Source organism: Lobosporangium transversale (assembly GCF_002105155.1).
Source record: "Lobosporangium transversale strain NRRL 3116 chromosome Unknown BCR41scaffold_2, whole genome shotgun sequence".
Lineage (NCBI taxonomy): Eukaryota > Fungi > Mortierellomycota > Mortierellomycetes > Mortierellales > Mortierellaceae > Lobosporangium > Lobosporangium transversale.
Genome location: NW_019028980.1, coordinates 1,101,783 through 1,119,065, shown reverse-complemented (window position 1 = coordinate 1,119,065; position 17,283 = coordinate 1,101,783). Strand labels below are relative to the sequence as shown.

Genomic DNA, 17,283 nt, shown 5'->3' with positions numbered 1-17,283 from the left:
TAAAAGAGCATTTGACTCACCAAGACTAGCTGCACTGCCCGCCTTCTTTCGTCATCGACGAACTTTCATCTGAACGGGGCATCTCCAGTGGCCGACTTTCATCATTCCAATCTTTTTTTTTTTTTTTTTTTTTTTTTTTTCCTGGAGTTCTCAAATAAGCAGCTACGATGGATCCATTCTTCAGCCTCATCCTACTCTGTATTGCTATGCTGGTGGCATCGTTCCTTGCAGGCAACGTCCCGCTCTCATTTCATCTTTCGGAGGATCGCCTCAAGCTCATCTCTAATTTTGGTGTGGGTCTTCTTGTCGGAACCGCCTTGGTTGTCATCATTCCGGAAGGAGTTGAAACCCTCTACAGTACCCCACACACAGACTCAGCAGGAGTTGCACTTAATACCAATAATCAGCCCATCACCAAACGCTTTTATAGACGCTCAGAAGTAGCCGCTCCTAGATCGAGCAACTCTGATCTTCACAAACGGGAGAACAATATTGTGGTTTTGAATGCTGAACATCCTTATTTGATTCAAGACCAGTTCAAGAGGGATGATAAACAGGCTGCTTCTTTCGAAGATAACATGCTGTTGACACGTCAGGACGATACATTTATCAGTTCTCATCTTGATGTTAAGCATTCATCAGCTCTAGATCAATTGGATGCCCCCACCTTCGCATTCGATAGGACAGCCGAGCAGGATCACTTGCCTCTTGTCAAACGCCAGCAGATAGGAGACGGCACACCCGATGCTGCTGCGCCGCCCGGTGAGGATAGCAGTGGTGATAATAAGCAGCAGCCTAACAGCGATCAGAAAGAATCCGGACACGACCACGACGAAGAAGAGGAAGACAATGATGCCCACAAGTACATTGGCCTAGCTCTACTCGCTGGCTTTATCCTCATGTTTTTGATTGACCAGATGGGCCCTACTCATGCTCACAGCCACAACAGCCACGTGTCCGTTGCAGATTTCACAGAGTTGCACAACCTTCAATTGGACGATAACAATATCCGTATGCCCTCAGCGGTTGGAATGAATGGTGGAGGTGGCAAGAAACGAGGCAACCCCATCACAGTTGGATTGGTTGTTCATGCAGCGGCTGATGGTATTGCGCTAGGAGCATCTGCTTCAAGACCAGAGCTCCGCTTTATTGTTTTCTTGGCGATCATGTTACACAAAGCGCCTGCAGCGTTTGGGCTTGCGACAGTTTTGTTGCAACATGGATTTTCGCGTCGTCAAACGCGTCAGCAGGTCGCAATATTTGCATTAGCAGCACCTATCGGAGCAATTCTAACCTATATCTTTATTCAAATGGGTGGACAACATGATGAGGCACTATTGCATTGGTGGACAGGCATGCTTTTGCTCTTTTCAGGTGGCACGTTCCTCTATGTAGCTATGCATGTCATGAGTGAGATGAATAACTTTGAAAAGTCAGGGTCGTCAGGATATATGGGTGGCCCAGGAGGAGAAAAGGGGTTGTCTATAGTTGAAGTGTTGTGTGTTGTTGGAGGCATGGTTGTACCTTTGATCCTCTCTGTAGATCATGAGCACTAGAACAAAGAGTAATTTACTACAAAAAAATTACTTTGAAGTAATATCTTTACGTTTCATGCCATATAATCCATGTAATCTTTTTCTTTTTTTTTTTTTGCTTGAAGATCAGCTATACCCCATTTTTCATCATTTACACTCTTCTGAAAATGTCGCTTGTTGTTCGCTTCATGTTACAAATTCTGTCTGTCATATCAGTGTGTATCAATAAAATATAAAAAAGAAAACATTTCCATTTCATAATTCATATTTATTTGTCCACAAAATAAAGTAAGCTTGTAAATGTCTATGGTTTGTTGTGTATTATTTTGCTCCTAGGAGGCCCGGCTCGCACTCATAGAAGCCAATGGTTTTTTTTTTTTACGCATATGGCATCAAGCGACGTAAGTGCTTCGATTGACGAGGGGTAGCATAGGCAGCAAGGCCTGCTTTGTTGAGACGACCACGATCCATCCCTGTGTTGATATGGCGCTTTCCTGATCTCCAGTGCTTGAATTTCCCTGATGGAAGAGCAACAAATCTTTTTTGTCCACAAGAAGAAAAGAGATTAATTGATCACTTGTGAATATCATAATCTAGCACTCTGAAGTTGTTTAATGCTACAGATAGACTCATTGTTTCCACGGTTCGTGTAGCTTGAAAACAAACCTCTTTTTAGCGGCAGAGTTAGTCTTTAGTTTGTAGCTCATATGGCGGACAGCGTTGCAAAGGATAGATGTGCCAGTCGAAGGAACAGCAGCAACATTGGACGATAATGCAGGCCCTGATACTGAAGCAAAGGCTTTAGATTTCATTGGGCTCCAGACGAGGGCTATAACAAAAGAAGAGGTTGGGTAAGGTCTGGTGCCATTTAGTATTCCATTGTTAAATCTAGCATGGTGATTATTTCCTGTAAGTTGCTTTCATATCTGTCTCCTGATTCGTACCCATTGTTGATCTGATGAAAGAAGCCATGGTGAATTATAGAGTTGATGCAGTGTGTGATCTGGAGAGGGGAAGGTTATATTTTTCAGAAGTTTTTATTCTCTCCGAGGAACAGTTACTGGATTTAAACCGATCCTTTCCCCATTGTGTATTGGAAATAGTGAATTACAAATGAGACCTTGGACTTCAAGGAATGTGAATATTCTGCTTTGTCACACTCAAAAAAGTAGGTTCTTAAAATTTTCAATCCACTCTTTTGTTCTTCTAAATCCTATCCATCGATCCCCATTCCCCTGGCTTTTGTATATTATTAACACGCCGTCTTCGCTTACGGCTGCGTCGCGTCTTACTTATTACCTTCATTTCTCAATTGAATTTTGTCTCATTTTTATTATTAACTTGACGAGTGTCGCCTCTTTTTTTTTTTTTTTTTTTTTTTTGGCGGGAAGTGTGTGTGTACGAAAAAGAACAACGGCTGAAGAGAATTCTTGAAGTTTTTTTTTAATCTATCCATTTTTTCTCATTGTCTGGGGTATTTACTGCTGGGCCTCAGATAGCCATTATGTCACAAGGTCATTCTTCGGGACAAGTCAACATTAATGATAATGATCGTTTCAACGGTGCTCACAAGGCAGAAAACAATGCAGAGCAGCAACGTAACTATCCAACCTCTTCAAAGTCATACCTAATGTCACCATCATCAAGCATAAATCCGGAGCCATCGATCCAAAAAGGATATCATCATAATGACAGCTCCAGGTTTGCTACCAATTACCATCACAAAGCGGCTGATATACCTCCAAATTGTAAAGTCGACAGTAAGTATCATGATGCCGTCTGCTGATAATTCTGCTGCTTCTGCCGTATCAACAACAATTTACGTTCCCATATTCATTGTATTCACTTTAGATGATGATAGGAAACAAGAATCAAGAAATGATACAGAGCCAACAGCAATACAGAATATTGATTCCTCACAGCAACAGATATGTATGACTCGTATCATCATCCCAGAAAGCCATCGTGACCAGTTCGTGAAAGCATTGTCCAATTCGCCTGATCTAGCCTTGCGGATCAAAAAGAAATCTGTCCGGTTTAACAGTCTTTCCAAAGACTTGGATTCATCATCGTCTAGCCCTGCAAAGATGATACGGAGGTACCTTTCCTTTTCTTTCATTTCTTCCATTTCTTTCTTCGACGCCGCGTGGAACGATCTTATCAAGCTCACATCTGACTATTATTAAAAAAAAAAAAAAAAAAAAAAAAAAAAAAAAAAACTTAGGGATGATTGTCCAGTAGCGTATTCAAAAATTAACAAGAACGATCCTCCCTCATCAACACCTTCATCCACACCTTCCAATTCTTCTCATATTTCGTCCACTTTGAAAACATCATTTCGTGCCTTGTACAATAGCCTTCCTATCAGCAGCACGGTCCAGTCTCTACCTCTACCATGTGCACAGGACAAGGACCCAGACGAGAAGGTAGCCGAGTTGATGGAGCTCAAACAAATGAAGTAATGTCACTTACAGTCCCCCACTTAACCTCGATTTTTGTTCGGTTGTTCTTGGTAAACCTACACTTATAATTTTCAGTGTATTAATTGTCTTCATATTCTTTTTCATTGATAAAAATAACAAAAAAAAAAAAAAAAAAAAAAAAAGAATCCGTCAGGAAGATTTTTTACATGTTAAAAGTCAAATTTCACAGACCGCCCAGGACTTGGAAGATAAAGAAAGTCTTCTAGATGAAGTCCGTAGTGAACGAAAAGTACTCCAGACAGAATTAGCACGGTATATCGCCATGGTGAAACAGATCCAAAAAGACTTTGCACTTGTAAGCTTTTTTTCTTTTCTTTTTTTTCTATTGTTTAAGCACCATTGGTAAAACAAGTGTGACAATAACAAATATACTCCATGATTTTTTTTCTTTTAAAATAAATAAATAAATAAAAAGGCACAACAAGCAGAAGCAGATTTAATCAAAGAACGCGACCAACTCTCTCAGCACTTGACACAGCTTAAGCAACATGATTTCATAATCCTGAAGGAGGAAGTAGATCAACTGCGGATAAAAAAGGGTCTTCAACCACTACCTAGTCTAGAACAGGAAGAGGCAGAATACATGGGCCGATATTTGGAACAGCGACGAGGACAATGGCGAGAAGATGGCGTACTACACGATAGTCATGCCCATTCACAGAATATATTTTATAATAACATTAACGACGGCGTTGGAGGTAGTAGCAGTAGTGATAACTTTACCGGTGTTAATACCAATAGCGGTCGTAATCAGAATGAGGCAAGTAGCTCAAGATCAAACTCTAGATCCAGAAGTATCGCTGTCTCTTCCCAACTGTCACATCCATCCGCTTCAACTTCAACAGGACACTCGCGTAGAAAGGAAAAAGAGCGAGAACGAGAACGAGAACGGGATTGTGATAGAGACAACAGCAGAGGTAAAGACAAGGATAAAGATGATCGTCGTTCAAAAACTTCTAACAGCAATACTAGCAGCATTGGTTCTCGTCGAGGTCGCCCATCACTATCAACTCCAGCTACGGCAAAAGAATCTCAAAAGAACCAAAGCAAGAGCCAGAGCCAGAGCCGTAGTCAAAGTCCTAAATCTTCATCTTCATTTGTCAGCGCACGAGAAGAAAGATCCAAGAAACGATCACGTTATTAAAAAAAAAAAAAAAAAAAAAAAACTTTCACTGATAGATCTAATCTAATGAAAGCCATGTATCAAACATTGTTCAGGAAAGACATATTTAAGCACTTTTCATGGTTAACCCCATTTTATTCACAATCATTTTCCCCTTTAACAACACTATCTGTGATAGAAGAAAAAGAGAGATCAGAAGCAAACAAAAAAGGTATTTTGGTCCTTCCCTTATTTAAAAGGATTTAAGCCTCAGACTTGGCAATGATGTCCGAGTCACCAGCATCAGTGATGGAAAGGACACCAACACTATTTATATAGAATAAATGGATATAAAATCAGATTTGGTTTGCTATGATGATAAAAAAGGAAAAAATAAACTAGAAGCCATATGCAGCAGGCCATAAGAACTTACCGGAAGTACTTTCCGCAGGCGGTACCGAGCTCGACGTTGGTGCCGGTGTAGTGGTGGACACCGGTCTTGGACAACATGGCGTAGTACTCAATCTCGGACTTGCGAAGAGGAGGGCAGTTACCGGAGATGATGACCAACTTGGCTATATTGTCATCAAATCATCCGTTCAAGGTTCAAGACAATAATCATTGAAGTCCCCACCGCCCAACAATTCGTATAACCATATCGAGAAAGAAATACGTGGCAAACACGTTTTTGTCGTATATGAACCAAAGTGAGACGCAAACAGAGGTCATAAAATATAAGAATGAGAAGTAAAATATAAGAAAAGAAAAAAAGAAAAGAAAAAAAGGTGAGAAAAAAGTTTTTGGGACGTTCTCAGCTCTTACGAGCTCCGGTCACCAAAAGAAAAACATCGGCTTGTGTGAAAGCCAATACACGTGCAACACAAATAATAATAATAATAATAAAATAATAGCTAGTAGCCAGCTTGAAACGCAGCACAGATGAGAAATAGAAGCAGCCATGACAACGAAAACGACAATCATTGGAAAAATTCATCTTTGAATGCGCAATTGAGACATTCAAAAACTTCAATCTTTCCTGCATCATTGCCATCATCGAATCAAATCTTCTAATTATCTCATAATTCCGGCCAAGAAAATAAAAAAAAGAATTGGGAATGTCCATTCTGCTTCGTCCTCCAAACAAGTCAAGCCAGAATCCTCCTGGTCAATCTAATCCTGAAAAAAAAAAATGTAACTTACACTTTCCCTGGCGGAGAGTCTTGAGGGTGGACTTGTAGCCGAGCTGGTACTTGCCAGACTTCATGACAAGGGCCAAGCGGGAGTTGATACCCTCACCAGCCTTAACCTTCTTCTTGTTGATAGGGGCCATTGTGATATTTAATTCTAAGGTGGAAATGTTGCAATTGGGATGATCCAAGAATCGAAAATTAGAAAAAAGAATTGCTGTTTCCTCTGTACATCATGCTTCTGCAAGTGATTATAGACACGCCATCCTTCTGAACAAGAATGATCCAGCTCTGAAGCCTCCAATAATGATGTTTCATACCAAGTCTGTTGGAATTGAGAGAGAGAAGGATCAAGAGACCATTGGCAAGAGCTTCTTTTTTTTAAAAGCAATCAAAACAGAAAAATTATCATGACCCTTAATATACTCACGTGACGAGAAACCCAAAAAGACAGAGTGCTTTGTTCCACTTTCTAATTGCGCGTTTGGGACGAGTTGTGTCTGTTCCATTTTTTGTAATATTGCCCACAAGCATTGTATAATTTTTTATTACGAGCGCGGAAACGCCGGATTGCTGTTCAGTTAAGGCAAAATAAAAAAGTATCAGAATGGATGACACGAATATAATACATGAGATTGTAAAATGAAGCCCTACAGGAGCATGTACTTTCGTAAGACAGGTATACCGCAAATGGTACAAGTGACCTGGGAACCATCCCGTCTCTAATGCGCAGACACTCCGCCCGATAAAGTTACAGCTGTACGGAAGCATCTCCTGAAAGTGACATCGCCATTCAGGCTTACTTGTAGAGGGACTGGGGCCTTTGATGGGTGGGTTGCTGAGGGATGGCATAAGCATGATGTTAATTTGATTACGTATATTCTGGTTGCATTCAGTAGAAGCCCTCGCGAGCTATATTCGTGGGGGACGCAAACGGCCTTAAGAAAACAGCTTCATGTAAGGAATTTGCTTCATGGCATCTTCACTCCCCTGTGTGACTGTAAAGCTGCACGTTGTGCTGTCCTCGAAGAGCTTACTTCTTCCACATCCCATGGAGGGCATGGTGAGTGAAATTTTGTAAGGACCTCCTGAGGAAGATGCATCACATAAGAAGGGGCTTTGAAAATACCTGGCCCTGCATAATTTTAATCGTACAAGCATCTCATTCAAATCATGTCTCTATTTTGTGATACGCCTCGTGGTTGCACTTTTTCGCGTCAACAAACTTCAACTGGTTTTGCTATGATGAAGTTTGGGTCATGACCATCTAAAAAAAACAATGAAGATAAAAAAATATCTCAGTTTTGGGGTCCACATGTAATGTCGTCTTTATTACTGATGAGGCACATACTTTTCAACATATCATGTGTGTACATACATATTTTCACCCTTTGCTTCCCTCATATTAATAAGATATGGCTCCATGCGTTCAAAATTTGTTCCAAGGTAAATAATCTGTTACATCTTTTGTTCTAGACACAGAAGACACTGCCATTGCTGCCATTAATCTTATTTCTTTATGATTATTTTTGTAAAGTCTGCTGAGGGCAAAAAAGGGGATGGGTGAAAAGTTTTGAAATAGATATTTGATTATGCCATTAATAAATCAGTAAGTGTGGGAGAGAGACAAAGAGAAACAACACGCTTTGATAAGAAATCATGTCGCGATATTTGCTCAGAATCCCCGCATTCGTAAATGGTAGGATCGAAAGCAGCTTTCTTAGCCTAACCTCTGGACAGAAGGAAGCCCGTTTGGTTCAAAGTGAAAAAAAAAAAAAAAAAAAAAAAAGTGTAATGCAAAAAGGGATATTCACCAATGAAGTGATATTAGACTTCAAGTCTGATTAGTTTGCCATGTTTTTTTCTTCTAATTGCCATTCGTTGTGTAAGAGCATGTGTTTGGTGTGCTTATGTGTTTTATCGGGCGTAAGCGTGTATGTGTGTAAAATGGCACCATTTTGAGCATGGTTGACTGCAGAGAACAGCGATCATTGAGCTGCCAGGCGTCACCATACAAAGCGGAGATTCATCTATCAGCCAACCAAGAAAGAACTCTTTCATATTCCCAAAATACTAAAGAGACATGTATTGATAATTCAGGCCAAAAGGAGGAAGAAAAAAATGAGAGCAACCATTGCTCAACCATCTCTTTTGTGTTGCCTTCTTTACCCTGTCATTTCTCGATTTCTGAACTTATCCTTTCCGTTTTAGAACAACAAATGCTCTGGCCTTTTGACACCTTGTTTCCATTGCCTTCAGAGCCCTTTCCTTCTCTTTCTTTCTCCAGCTAGGATCAAGTCATTTGCATCCAAGGTGGAGGCAAGTGCATGCTCTTTTAAGAAGATCGAAGGCTGTCTTATTTTGTGTCAATGTGCATGCGAGCACGCACAATCACACCATTCAATATCAGATACTTCGCCCGTTGTTTATCCTCGGTGGCAATATAAAAACTAGCGCCAAAACACATTCTTTGCCCATGCTTCTCTCTTTCTCTCTCTCGTTACTTTAAGGTCCATTATTTCATTGCTTTTAGCTTTCTTGCATCTCATCCCTCCTTTGCATGTTCTTTTGTTAGCACCGCCTTCACGATAGGGCTCCTGTTTTTCTCTTTTTTTTTGTTGAAGCACACTCTATCCTACACTTGAATATTCACTCCAAAGCCACGCTGCCGCTTTTTGCGCATTTTTCAAACCATGGGCGCCTCATTGATCGCCACATCCATTACCTTTGATGTCCTCCTTGGAGCTCTACTAGTAGGAGCATCAATGGTCCTTACACTTCACTCCCTCGCCCGTATGATGTTTTTGAAACGCACCGCCTCAAAATACCATCTCTTCCCCATCATCAACATCGCACAGCTTGTCAACGAGTTTTGTGTCTTCTTCTTAATCACCACAGCTTTCGAAGTCGTATCCTTCCGCACCGCCCTTTGGCTCAATGTTATCAATAATATCGCCTACTTCATCACCAAGCCCATCACCATGTATCTCGCCTACCTTCGATGTTCAACTGTCTTCCCTGCTTTTCGCAAGCTCGATTTGTTGCATTTCTTCTTGATTGGCTTCCGGGCTATTGAGTTATTTGCCATTATCATTGTCAACATCATTCAAAACGAACTCTGCGATGGTTCTGTGGAAAAAGGAACCAGATGTGAGGGCTTGACTATCGCCTGGACCTTTCGTGATGCTGGTGCGCCTGTGTTCCGATTTTATTACATTCTCTGTGAAGCCATCTTCTATTATAAGCTATTTACCACGCTAACGGGGATGAGTTTGGGCAAGAACGTCGAGTTAATGCAGTATCGCCGACTTCAGACGTCCCTGTTCACAGTCGATTTGATTCTATTGATCGCTATGTCTATCTACCGCATCATCGGGATCTTTAACACAAGCCTACCCACCTATGTCTACTATGAACTCTTCTCATCTACCTTGACCATCTTCACGCTTACTGAGTTCGGCCTCAATATTCGAATGCTATTCAACACAGTTCATGTGGAGGGTCGCGGCCCTTCCGATATCAACAGCAATGATGGTTTTAGCCCTGATGGCTCGAGCCCAAATAAGCTCGAGATGGGATCCATTCCCTCGAATCGGCCTCGTCCTTTAACTAATAACTCGACCTCACCATTAGCAACCAATGCTGCTGACTTTAGTAATAGCAGTGGTATTGATATCTCTAGCTCCCCACATCATGCCGGTTTCACGCCATATCCTGTTACTCAGTCAAGCGCGCCATTACAGGACGATTGGCTCCGTGATCCTTATCCCTCAAATGATCTAACACCGTGGCCCAAAGTCTCAGATCCATATCACGAGAAGCAAGAGACTGTGCTTAGACCAAACCCTACCTACACTTCATTTGACCGCGAGTACCGTGGATCTACTGCTACTCATGATCGCCCAATTGTAATGCCCACAAGACCTGCTGCACGCCGCAATTTCGATGATTAGATGAATTAGGACTATTTTGTGTTTACTCACTTAAAAAAGACACACATACATAGCATTAATGGCAGTCTTGGAGCTGTCCTTTTTAACCTCCTTCCTCTTCTTGATACCCGCTATCTCCCATCCACCCACCTCCTTTCCTTGATGATAGTTAGCAAGATGCATGACAAAAACCACATATTATGTATAAAAGTATTGTATGATATTTCAGTCCTTAAAGAACACTGCTCCCTCTTTACAGATAACGCAATTCATATTATTGAAAAGTGATGATTGAGAAAAGTAACAGGTATAATAGACTTGGCGAACCATATAGTCAAATGGGGTTCATTAATGCAGAAGGGCCCTAATCCAGCTTTTATTTCCCACAAGTTGGCATAGCAAATGAGCGAAGCACGAGGAACAAATGGATGGTGATGTGTTGTGTGAACACACATGTTCATATTTAGTAGATTAGGGGAGTTTCGTGATGCCTGCTGCATCTTGTGTATCATTTGTTTAACCGCTTCAACGATCCATCTTTTTTCTTTTTTTGCTGTTGTTGATGCTGTTGACACGTTTCAATCCGTCATTCATGCTAACTATGGCGAATTTTGAGCATCGCAAAACTAAGAATGTCTCAAATGCATATAAACACACACACATTGCTCGATTTGGACATGACCAACGGTCTGTTTATATGTTTATCCCACCAAAATGCAGGCTCTTACAAGATAAAAAAAAAACCGCCAACAAAGGGATGAAAATCGCCTTAATCTTAACTCTCAAGTCTAATTTACAAAGATTGCCAATAGCCTTTCTACTTAAAACTAACTTAAGTCAAATGATCTTCAACCTAGATGAAGGTATCCTTTTTTTTTGTTCCTTTGTTTACTCTGGTAGTCTGACTTGTTTGCCCTGGATATAAATTCTTTCGTTATTCCGATCATCGCCCACAAAGAGATACTTCTTAAATTTTGACTCGATCGAATCATGAGGGAAAATGTCGATCGGAGATCTTGACGCTGTGGTGTTGACGATGATGGCATCAAACTCTTTGCCTACCTCAAAATTTCCGATTGTGCTTCCTAATTCCATTACTCTTGCTCCACCTAATGTAGCCAGATAAAACAGTTCAGGAATTGATAGTGATCTCTGAGGATCTCTGGCGATCGAGCACGTCCTTGAGCAACGTATGGCTTCTAAGATTGAAGGGGAGTATCCAGCCGCAATATCAGTCCCTAAACCAATCTTTTTCAGACCCAAATCATCAATCATCTTGCGGACATTGGCCATCCCAGACCGAATATTGAAATTGGAGTTGGCACAGTGAGACACTCCAGCATTAGTTTCCTTGATTAAATCCCATTCTTCGTCCTGCATATGGACACAATGTGCCATGATTGAACGGCTGTTTAGCAGTCCATGACCCTTATATACAGCAGTGTAGCTGGTAAATGTTGGGAACAGGGATATTGTGGACTCAATTTCTTGAGATGTCTCGCACAGATGAGTTTGGATAGGGATATCATATTCCTGCGCTAATTTCCCCAACTCTGTTAATAGCTCGGATGTGCAAGAGATAGCAAATCGAGGTGTGATAGCCGGCATCACCAGCGGTGTTCTTGTTGGAGCGGTATTGGTATCATTCTTTTTATCAGAATCAATTATATTCTCATTGCTTCTGGTGCTGTTAATGACAGCCTGACGAACATAGTCAATGAACGATCGAGTGTCCCTAACCGAGGCCTCGGTCGTTTCAGTCAAGAAGTCGGGGCTATTCCTATCCATGTTGACTTTGCCCACATAGGCGCGCTGTCCTTGTTTCAGAATAACATCAACCAATTCTTTTGTGGCATCGAGATGGACCGTCGAAAACCAACATGCAGAAGTGGTGCCATTGCGAAGTGAACGTGTTACGGCTTTGGTATAAATCTGACGCGCATAATCAGCATCCTTGAACTTGGTTTCATGTGGGAAGGTGAGGGTATTTAGCCATTCTAGCAGTGGAGTGTCTTGTCCGTCCCCACAATATGAATATTGAGAGGCATGCTAACTCAATGGGGAAGTAAAACAGCATATCAGAGGTAACTATTACACCATTAAAGCGGATACTTTTACTTGAAATCTATAGTTTCTTTTTAAGATCCGTACGATATGAGTGTCGACAAACCCCGGGATAATAAATTGATCGTTATTTAAAAGAATGACCTAGCAAAAAAAAAAAAAAAAAAAAAAAAAAAAACTCAATATTATATGTATATATAGTTGCTTATTGCTTTTGTGCGACTCTCCTTAATACATTTTTACCTTATCCTCTCCCACTCCATCTAATGCTTCTTGAAGCTGTGATTGATTTAGATCCTTTATTATCTTAACAATTACTCCATGGTTATCCACAAATAACAGTGCATGTTTGACGAACTCGAGTTCTCTGATGGAAATAGAATGAACAAAAGTGCCATAAAAGGCCTTTGAAATGGTCGAAGCAAAGGAGTTCATTAGTGGAAATATAAATGTTCAAGTGTAGCGCAATGAGAGGATGTTCAGTTAAATGAAGCTTGATGTTTGCAATGCAATGCAGCCGACGAAAACGCGTGACTGCGCGCACTTGGGATGTAACGCCTTTTCCAAGGAATACATTCACGCAATGTTGAACTAAGAGCGCTGGGCTCTTATGCACTCGCAAATGTTCTTTGGTTTCCACGAATAGGACGCGTTTAAGACAACTAGTCTACGTGGCATTATGTAAATGTGGCTCAATATGTGTCATCTTATGCCTATCACTTGGTTACAGACGTTGGTTGTCACTCATTACTAAAAGCTGGATGTGAAGACAAGAAGCTATAGAGATCGCAGTGATTCATCGTTTCAACATCCGCTGTGGTGAGGATTGCGAGTCCTGGATTGTTGATAAAATAGACTCGATCTCCATAAGTGCTTTTATGTTTATAAAAGGTGCAACTCCATCCAGATGTTGGTCATGGTCGGACAAATTTTCCCGCGCAAGAAATAGAGGGGTTTCACCAAAAGACCAGAAAGACGAAGGAGAGAAAGCAGGGTTGTTGAGGTTTAATGCATGGATTACCCAATCATTCATCGGCCCTTGTTGCCTTTTCTCGTGCTATTTGTCGCATCTGCATCAGAGAAATGTATCGCATTTTTCTTTTTTTATTTCTTCTCAGTTTTATTGAGACTTCTTTCTTCTCTCCTATTTTTCTACACCTCTCCTCCTTCCTCTCATTAATATTCTTTTTCAATCCAGCCTCAAAGCCGTTTCAAGAAAAAAAAAAAGAAAAGACATGCCTGCTACCCTCCATCACTGGCCATCCAAGGTTGCCAACATCATCGTCTACTTGACGCTGCTGTCTGGCAACCTGTACTCAACCTTCGGAGGTGATAAGAACACGGACTCACCCTATGATTCCAAATATAAGTCATATATTACTCCCGCTCAATATACTTTCTTCGCCTGGACTGTGGTATACTTCTTGTTTGGTGGTATGATGGTCTACCAGTGGTTCACTGACAAAGTCCACGAAGCTGTTGGCTGGCAGTTTGTCACTGTATCGATCTTGAACGCCATCTGGCTTGCTCTCTGGGTAAGTAAAAAAAAAAAAAAAAAAAAAAAAAAAAGAGGCTTTCCACATTTCCACATTGCTTTCTGAGCGCGGAAGTGACGTTATAAAGAAGTGATGAGTTCATTTCAAGGAAAAAAATTGGCGCGCTTTTTTATTTTTTTTTTTTTTTGAAATGGCGTGAGAAATCAGCGCAAATCATTTCACTGTCTGCATATGATCATTTTTCTTTTGTCTGTGGTGGTAATGGAAGGAAAACTGTTACCTATTTCCTTATTTATCTTGAGTGAAACCAAACAGTGCCCATAAGAGGTTCATGACAGACGCGTTTACAATAAAAGGGATTCCGCAGAGGAGGGATGGAAGTGACGAAGATTTGTGCTTCTTTGAATTTGGACTGACACCAAGGCGGTCCTCCATATTTATGCAACTATTGCCATTACACAATCCACAAACATGGCTTCTGTCGTGTATAACACATTGCAAATTCATGCATCTCTCATCCTAAATGACATCTAGACTATGTCGTCTCACGTTTGGTCGCTTGACAGTTCAATATTAACATGAAATTCAAAATCTTCTCAAAAATAGTCTTCCGGTCACACTATCCTTGCATTCGTGTCTTTGCTCTTTACTGCCTCGGCTGTCTCGTACATCTACTACAGACTCGTGAGACTGCATGATGCCGACACTATGGGTGAAATTCTTTTTCTACACCTTCCCTTTTCGCTCTACCATGCTTGGATTTTTGTTCTTATGGTCATCAATGCCTTCGCTGTCCTCTCGCCTGTCAAGGAGGATGGTCCTTCTACTTTCCAGGTAGTCCTTGCTGTTATCGGCCTTGTCTTTATTGCCTCGACTGTCGTTGGTTACATTGAGTACAAGAAGGGTGATGTTGGTAGGTTTTTTCATTGGTCTAGTGTTAAACATCAACACCTTTATTAAGCTTTCTTAAAGGGCAGAACAATGATCTATTCTGCTCAGCTTTACTACAAGGCCATCAGCTGATATGCGCTTTATACTATTGAACCATTTTTCTAGCTGGCGCCTTAGTTTTGGCCTGGTATCTCATTGGTGTCTTCGTCCAGCAGGACCATCCTGTCATCCACTGGACCGCCCTTGGTCTCGGTATTGCTGTTGCTATTTACACTCTCAAACCCTTCGTTGCTCGCTCGCTTGGCCGCCGTAATGGCGGCGAAACTGCTCCGCTCTTGGGTTAAAGAGATAAACAGGCTTGCTGTCATGCATCCAACGTACTTCTTGCTCATGTATATTTGTTCATAGTCTAGTCACCTTATTACCAGCAAGATGAGAAATCTTTTAGGAGAGAGAATACGTTGTCCTCCTTCTTTCTTTTTTCTATGGTTCAATAAAACACCCATTTCGCATAAATTCATCAATATCGTGCACCGCCTTTGAACCTTGCGCAATCTGTGCGTTTTGTTCATCGGTTTCGCCCAAATGGGGAGAACAACATGGGCGATGATGGTGGGACAAGCTTACAAGATTTACATTCTCAGTCTATTTTTGGTATACGTACGACAACAAATGTCCGTACAGAGTACCCCCCACACTGCCATCCAATTTTGGCCTCGATCTTCTTCCTCTGGACGGATCTAGTACGAAAATTGAAAGGTCGTTCCTGGGTTTTTCATTCATTTGCTATTTTTGAAACGGCTGTCCAGCAGCACACTTTATTTATTGGTCCTTCTGTTCTTTTACCAATAAATAGGGGTGCTTTTTTTTTTTTTTTAATTTCATCATCCTCATCATCTTCATTTTCTCATCCTCTCATCCTCATACTCCTCACATCCATTCAAATACTTTCCACAGGTGTGAACCCAGTTTCGAAAACTTTTTAATCACATCAGACACCTTACTTTAATATATACACACGTATATCTCACTTCAACATGAGATTCTCGATTGCTGCTTTTGTTGGAGCCTTTTCTATGGCCCTATTCGTGCCCTCAGTTCTCGCTTGTGAACGAGAGTGCCAAGTGAATGTCTCACATGCATTCGCAGACAAGTACCAACTCCTCTCAGATAACTACTTTACTCGTCTGAACTTTGAGGTGGAGAAGTCGCTCTTCTACGGCATTCCTGCAGATGCTCTCACTCTCACAGAAAAGCAGGCTGTCACCAAGACTGTTGCGGACTCGGTACTGGCGGCCCAGACGTCCTGGAGCAACACAATTTTCCAGACTGTCTTCGATACGATTTTCAAGGACGAGCCAAAATTCAAAGGAGATTGTAACCATCCTCACCGAGTGAACCAACCACCTCGAGGTGTGAATTGGACGATGCCTGATTGCCACAACATGGATTACATTTGTGGAAACCCACCTTCGATCTGCCATTTCATGCCGATGATCAAGACTCGAATTGTCAAGAAGCTGATTGGTCAACTTCAAGCTCGTGTAGATGGAGATGATTCAGAAGTGTACCTCAACTTTGTGGGACCAGCATTGCAAGATGTTTTGACTACTCAAGTAAAACTTGCAAACTATGCGGCAACTCTTCATGGAAACTTGAATCAGATCTTGGAGAGCATCAAGGCCAGCTTGATTAATTTTGCAAATGAGAACGAATGGAAGCCTGAATGGGATATGGAGATCAAGATCCTTCTTTTGACTTTCCCTTAAAAAGGTGATTTGGTTGCTCTTTCTCTCTCTCACACACACACGGAGGCAGGACCTTCGACCCTCTTCTCCTTAGCATAGCTATTTATATATAAAATAGCACATATATCTATAGAAATATACATAAAGATTTATTTATTTAATTTATCAGAAAATGACGCTAAACTTGTTTGATAACATTTGCTCCCTCCCGTTTACTCTCCCTGTGTGTTCACTCCGAACGGCTTGTGCAATTGGCGGAACATTTTATACAGTTTGGATTCTGTTTCACTAGTTAAATTTTTCGTCCTGCATGGCATCTTTCCAGGAGATCACCCCGAAAACTTTCTTTAGTCAATTTCCACAAACTAGGGCATTGATTAAATGAGAATCCACAGTTCGGAGAAAAATTCCAGGGTTTCCAAGTGAAGTTGAAGTAAAAAAAAAGAAAAAAAAAAAAGGCAGCGACGAAACGAACAGTATCCACAAAGGGTGTTGGCATTAAGCCTGCTTGTAGTTTATTATTGCATGTGAGAAAGAGAGAAAAATATCCTCTACGGCCATAAAAACAAGTCAAGAGACCACTTGCAGACATTAGCAGCTCTTTTTTTTTTTTAACTGGTCTTACCATCGCTCAGTATCAATATCCTTCTCTCTTTTTGTCTCTCTCTTGCTCTATTCTTTTGCCTGCCACTTTATTCCATTGCTCTGAAGGTATTCTTATCTTTCGATTCATCAAAACTTCCAAACATCAACAAAAACAAATCATACATCTCCAGCGGATACTGCTCAGACGCGACTGACTTTACTTTAGTTACTCGTTAACTCGTTAACTAGAGAACGTTTTT

General features: G+C 41.1%; 7 protein-coding genes across 7 annotated transcripts; 4 read left to right on the top strand and 3 right to left on the bottom strand.

Annotated features, from left to right (window-relative positions):
• The first annotated feature begins 133 nt into the window (after nucleotides 1–133).
• On the top strand, nucleotides 134–1,573 carry BCR41DRAFT_345212 (ZIP zinc transporter-domain-containing protein). The gene has a single exon (XM_022022674.1). It carries the CDS (start codon nucleotides 168–170, stop codon nucleotides 1,554–1,556), a length of 1,389 nt encoding a protein of 462 aa, XP_021886074.1. The 5' UTR covers nucleotides 134–167; the 3' UTR covers nucleotides 1,557–1,573.
• Nucleotides 1,574–1,811: 238 nt separating this feature from the next.
• On the bottom strand, nucleotides 1,812–2,383 carry BCR41DRAFT_345210 (hypothetical protein). Its single transcript, XM_022022673.1, has 2 exons — nucleotides 2,202–2,383; nucleotides 1,812–2,073 (listed from the first exon to the last, which is right to left on the bottom strand). The coding sequence occupies exons 1-2, from the start codon at nucleotides 2,345–2,347 to the stop codon at nucleotides 1,914–1,916; spliced, it is 306 nt and encodes a 101-aa protein (XP_021886073.1). The 5' UTR covers nucleotides 2,348–2,383; the 3' UTR covers nucleotides 1,812–1,913.
• Nucleotides 2,384–5,250: 2,867 nt separating this feature from the next.
• BCR41DRAFT_345206 (component of cytosolic 80S ribosome and 60S large subunit) lies at nucleotides 5,251–6,662 on the bottom strand. Its single transcript, XM_022022672.1, has 4 exons — nucleotides 6,628–6,662; nucleotides 6,321–6,464; nucleotides 5,554–5,695; nucleotides 5,251–5,447 (listed from the first exon to the last, which is right to left on the bottom strand). Exons 2-4 carry the CDS (start codon nucleotides 6,448–6,450, stop codon nucleotides 5,384–5,386), a joined length of 336 nt encoding a protein of 111 aa, XP_021886072.1. The 5' UTR covers nucleotides 6,451–6,464; nucleotides 6,628–6,662; the 3' UTR covers nucleotides 5,251–5,383.
• Nucleotides 6,663–8,611: 1,949 nt separating this feature from the next.
• BCR41DRAFT_345205 (hypothetical protein) lies at nucleotides 8,612–10,459 on the top strand (the record flags this gene model as incomplete). The annotated part of the gene is made up of 1 exon (XM_022022671.1): nucleotides 8,612–10,459. A coding segment is annotated over exon 1 (1,256 nt), but the record flags the coding sequence as incomplete, so codon positions are not given.
• A 662-nt stretch (nucleotides 10,460–11,121) lies between these two features.
• On the bottom strand, nucleotides 11,122–13,112 carry BCR41DRAFT_418469 (guanine deaminase). The gene is made up of 3 exons (XM_022029628.1): nucleotides 12,547–13,112; nucleotides 12,391–12,447; nucleotides 11,122–12,288 (listed from the first exon to the last, which is right to left on the bottom strand). The coding sequence occupies exons 1-3, from the start codon at nucleotides 12,736–12,738 to the stop codon at nucleotides 11,128–11,130; spliced, it is 1,410 nt and encodes a 469-aa protein (XP_021886070.1). The 5' UTR covers nucleotides 12,739–13,112; the 3' UTR covers nucleotides 11,122–11,127.
• Nucleotides 13,113–13,501: 389 nt separating this feature from the next.
• BCR41DRAFT_345201 (hypothetical protein) lies at nucleotides 13,502–15,206 on the top strand. The gene is made up of 3 exons (XM_022022670.1): nucleotides 13,502–13,838; nucleotides 14,406–14,712; nucleotides 14,856–15,206. Exons 1-3 carry the CDS (start codon nucleotides 13,539–13,541, stop codon nucleotides 15,032–15,034), a joined length of 786 nt encoding a protein of 261 aa, XP_021886069.1. The 5' UTR covers nucleotides 13,502–13,538; the 3' UTR covers nucleotides 15,035–15,206.
• A 351-nt stretch (nucleotides 15,207–15,557) lies between these two features.
• Nucleotides 15,558–16,609, top strand: BCR41DRAFT_345200 (hypothetical protein). Its single transcript, XM_022022669.1, has one exon. The coding sequence runs from the start codon at nucleotides 15,728–15,730 to the stop codon at nucleotides 16,457–16,459; it is 732 nt and encodes a 243-aa protein (XP_021886068.1). The 5' UTR covers nucleotides 15,558–15,727; the 3' UTR covers nucleotides 16,460–16,609.
• The last annotated feature ends 674 nt before the right edge of the window (nucleotides 16,610–17,283 follow it).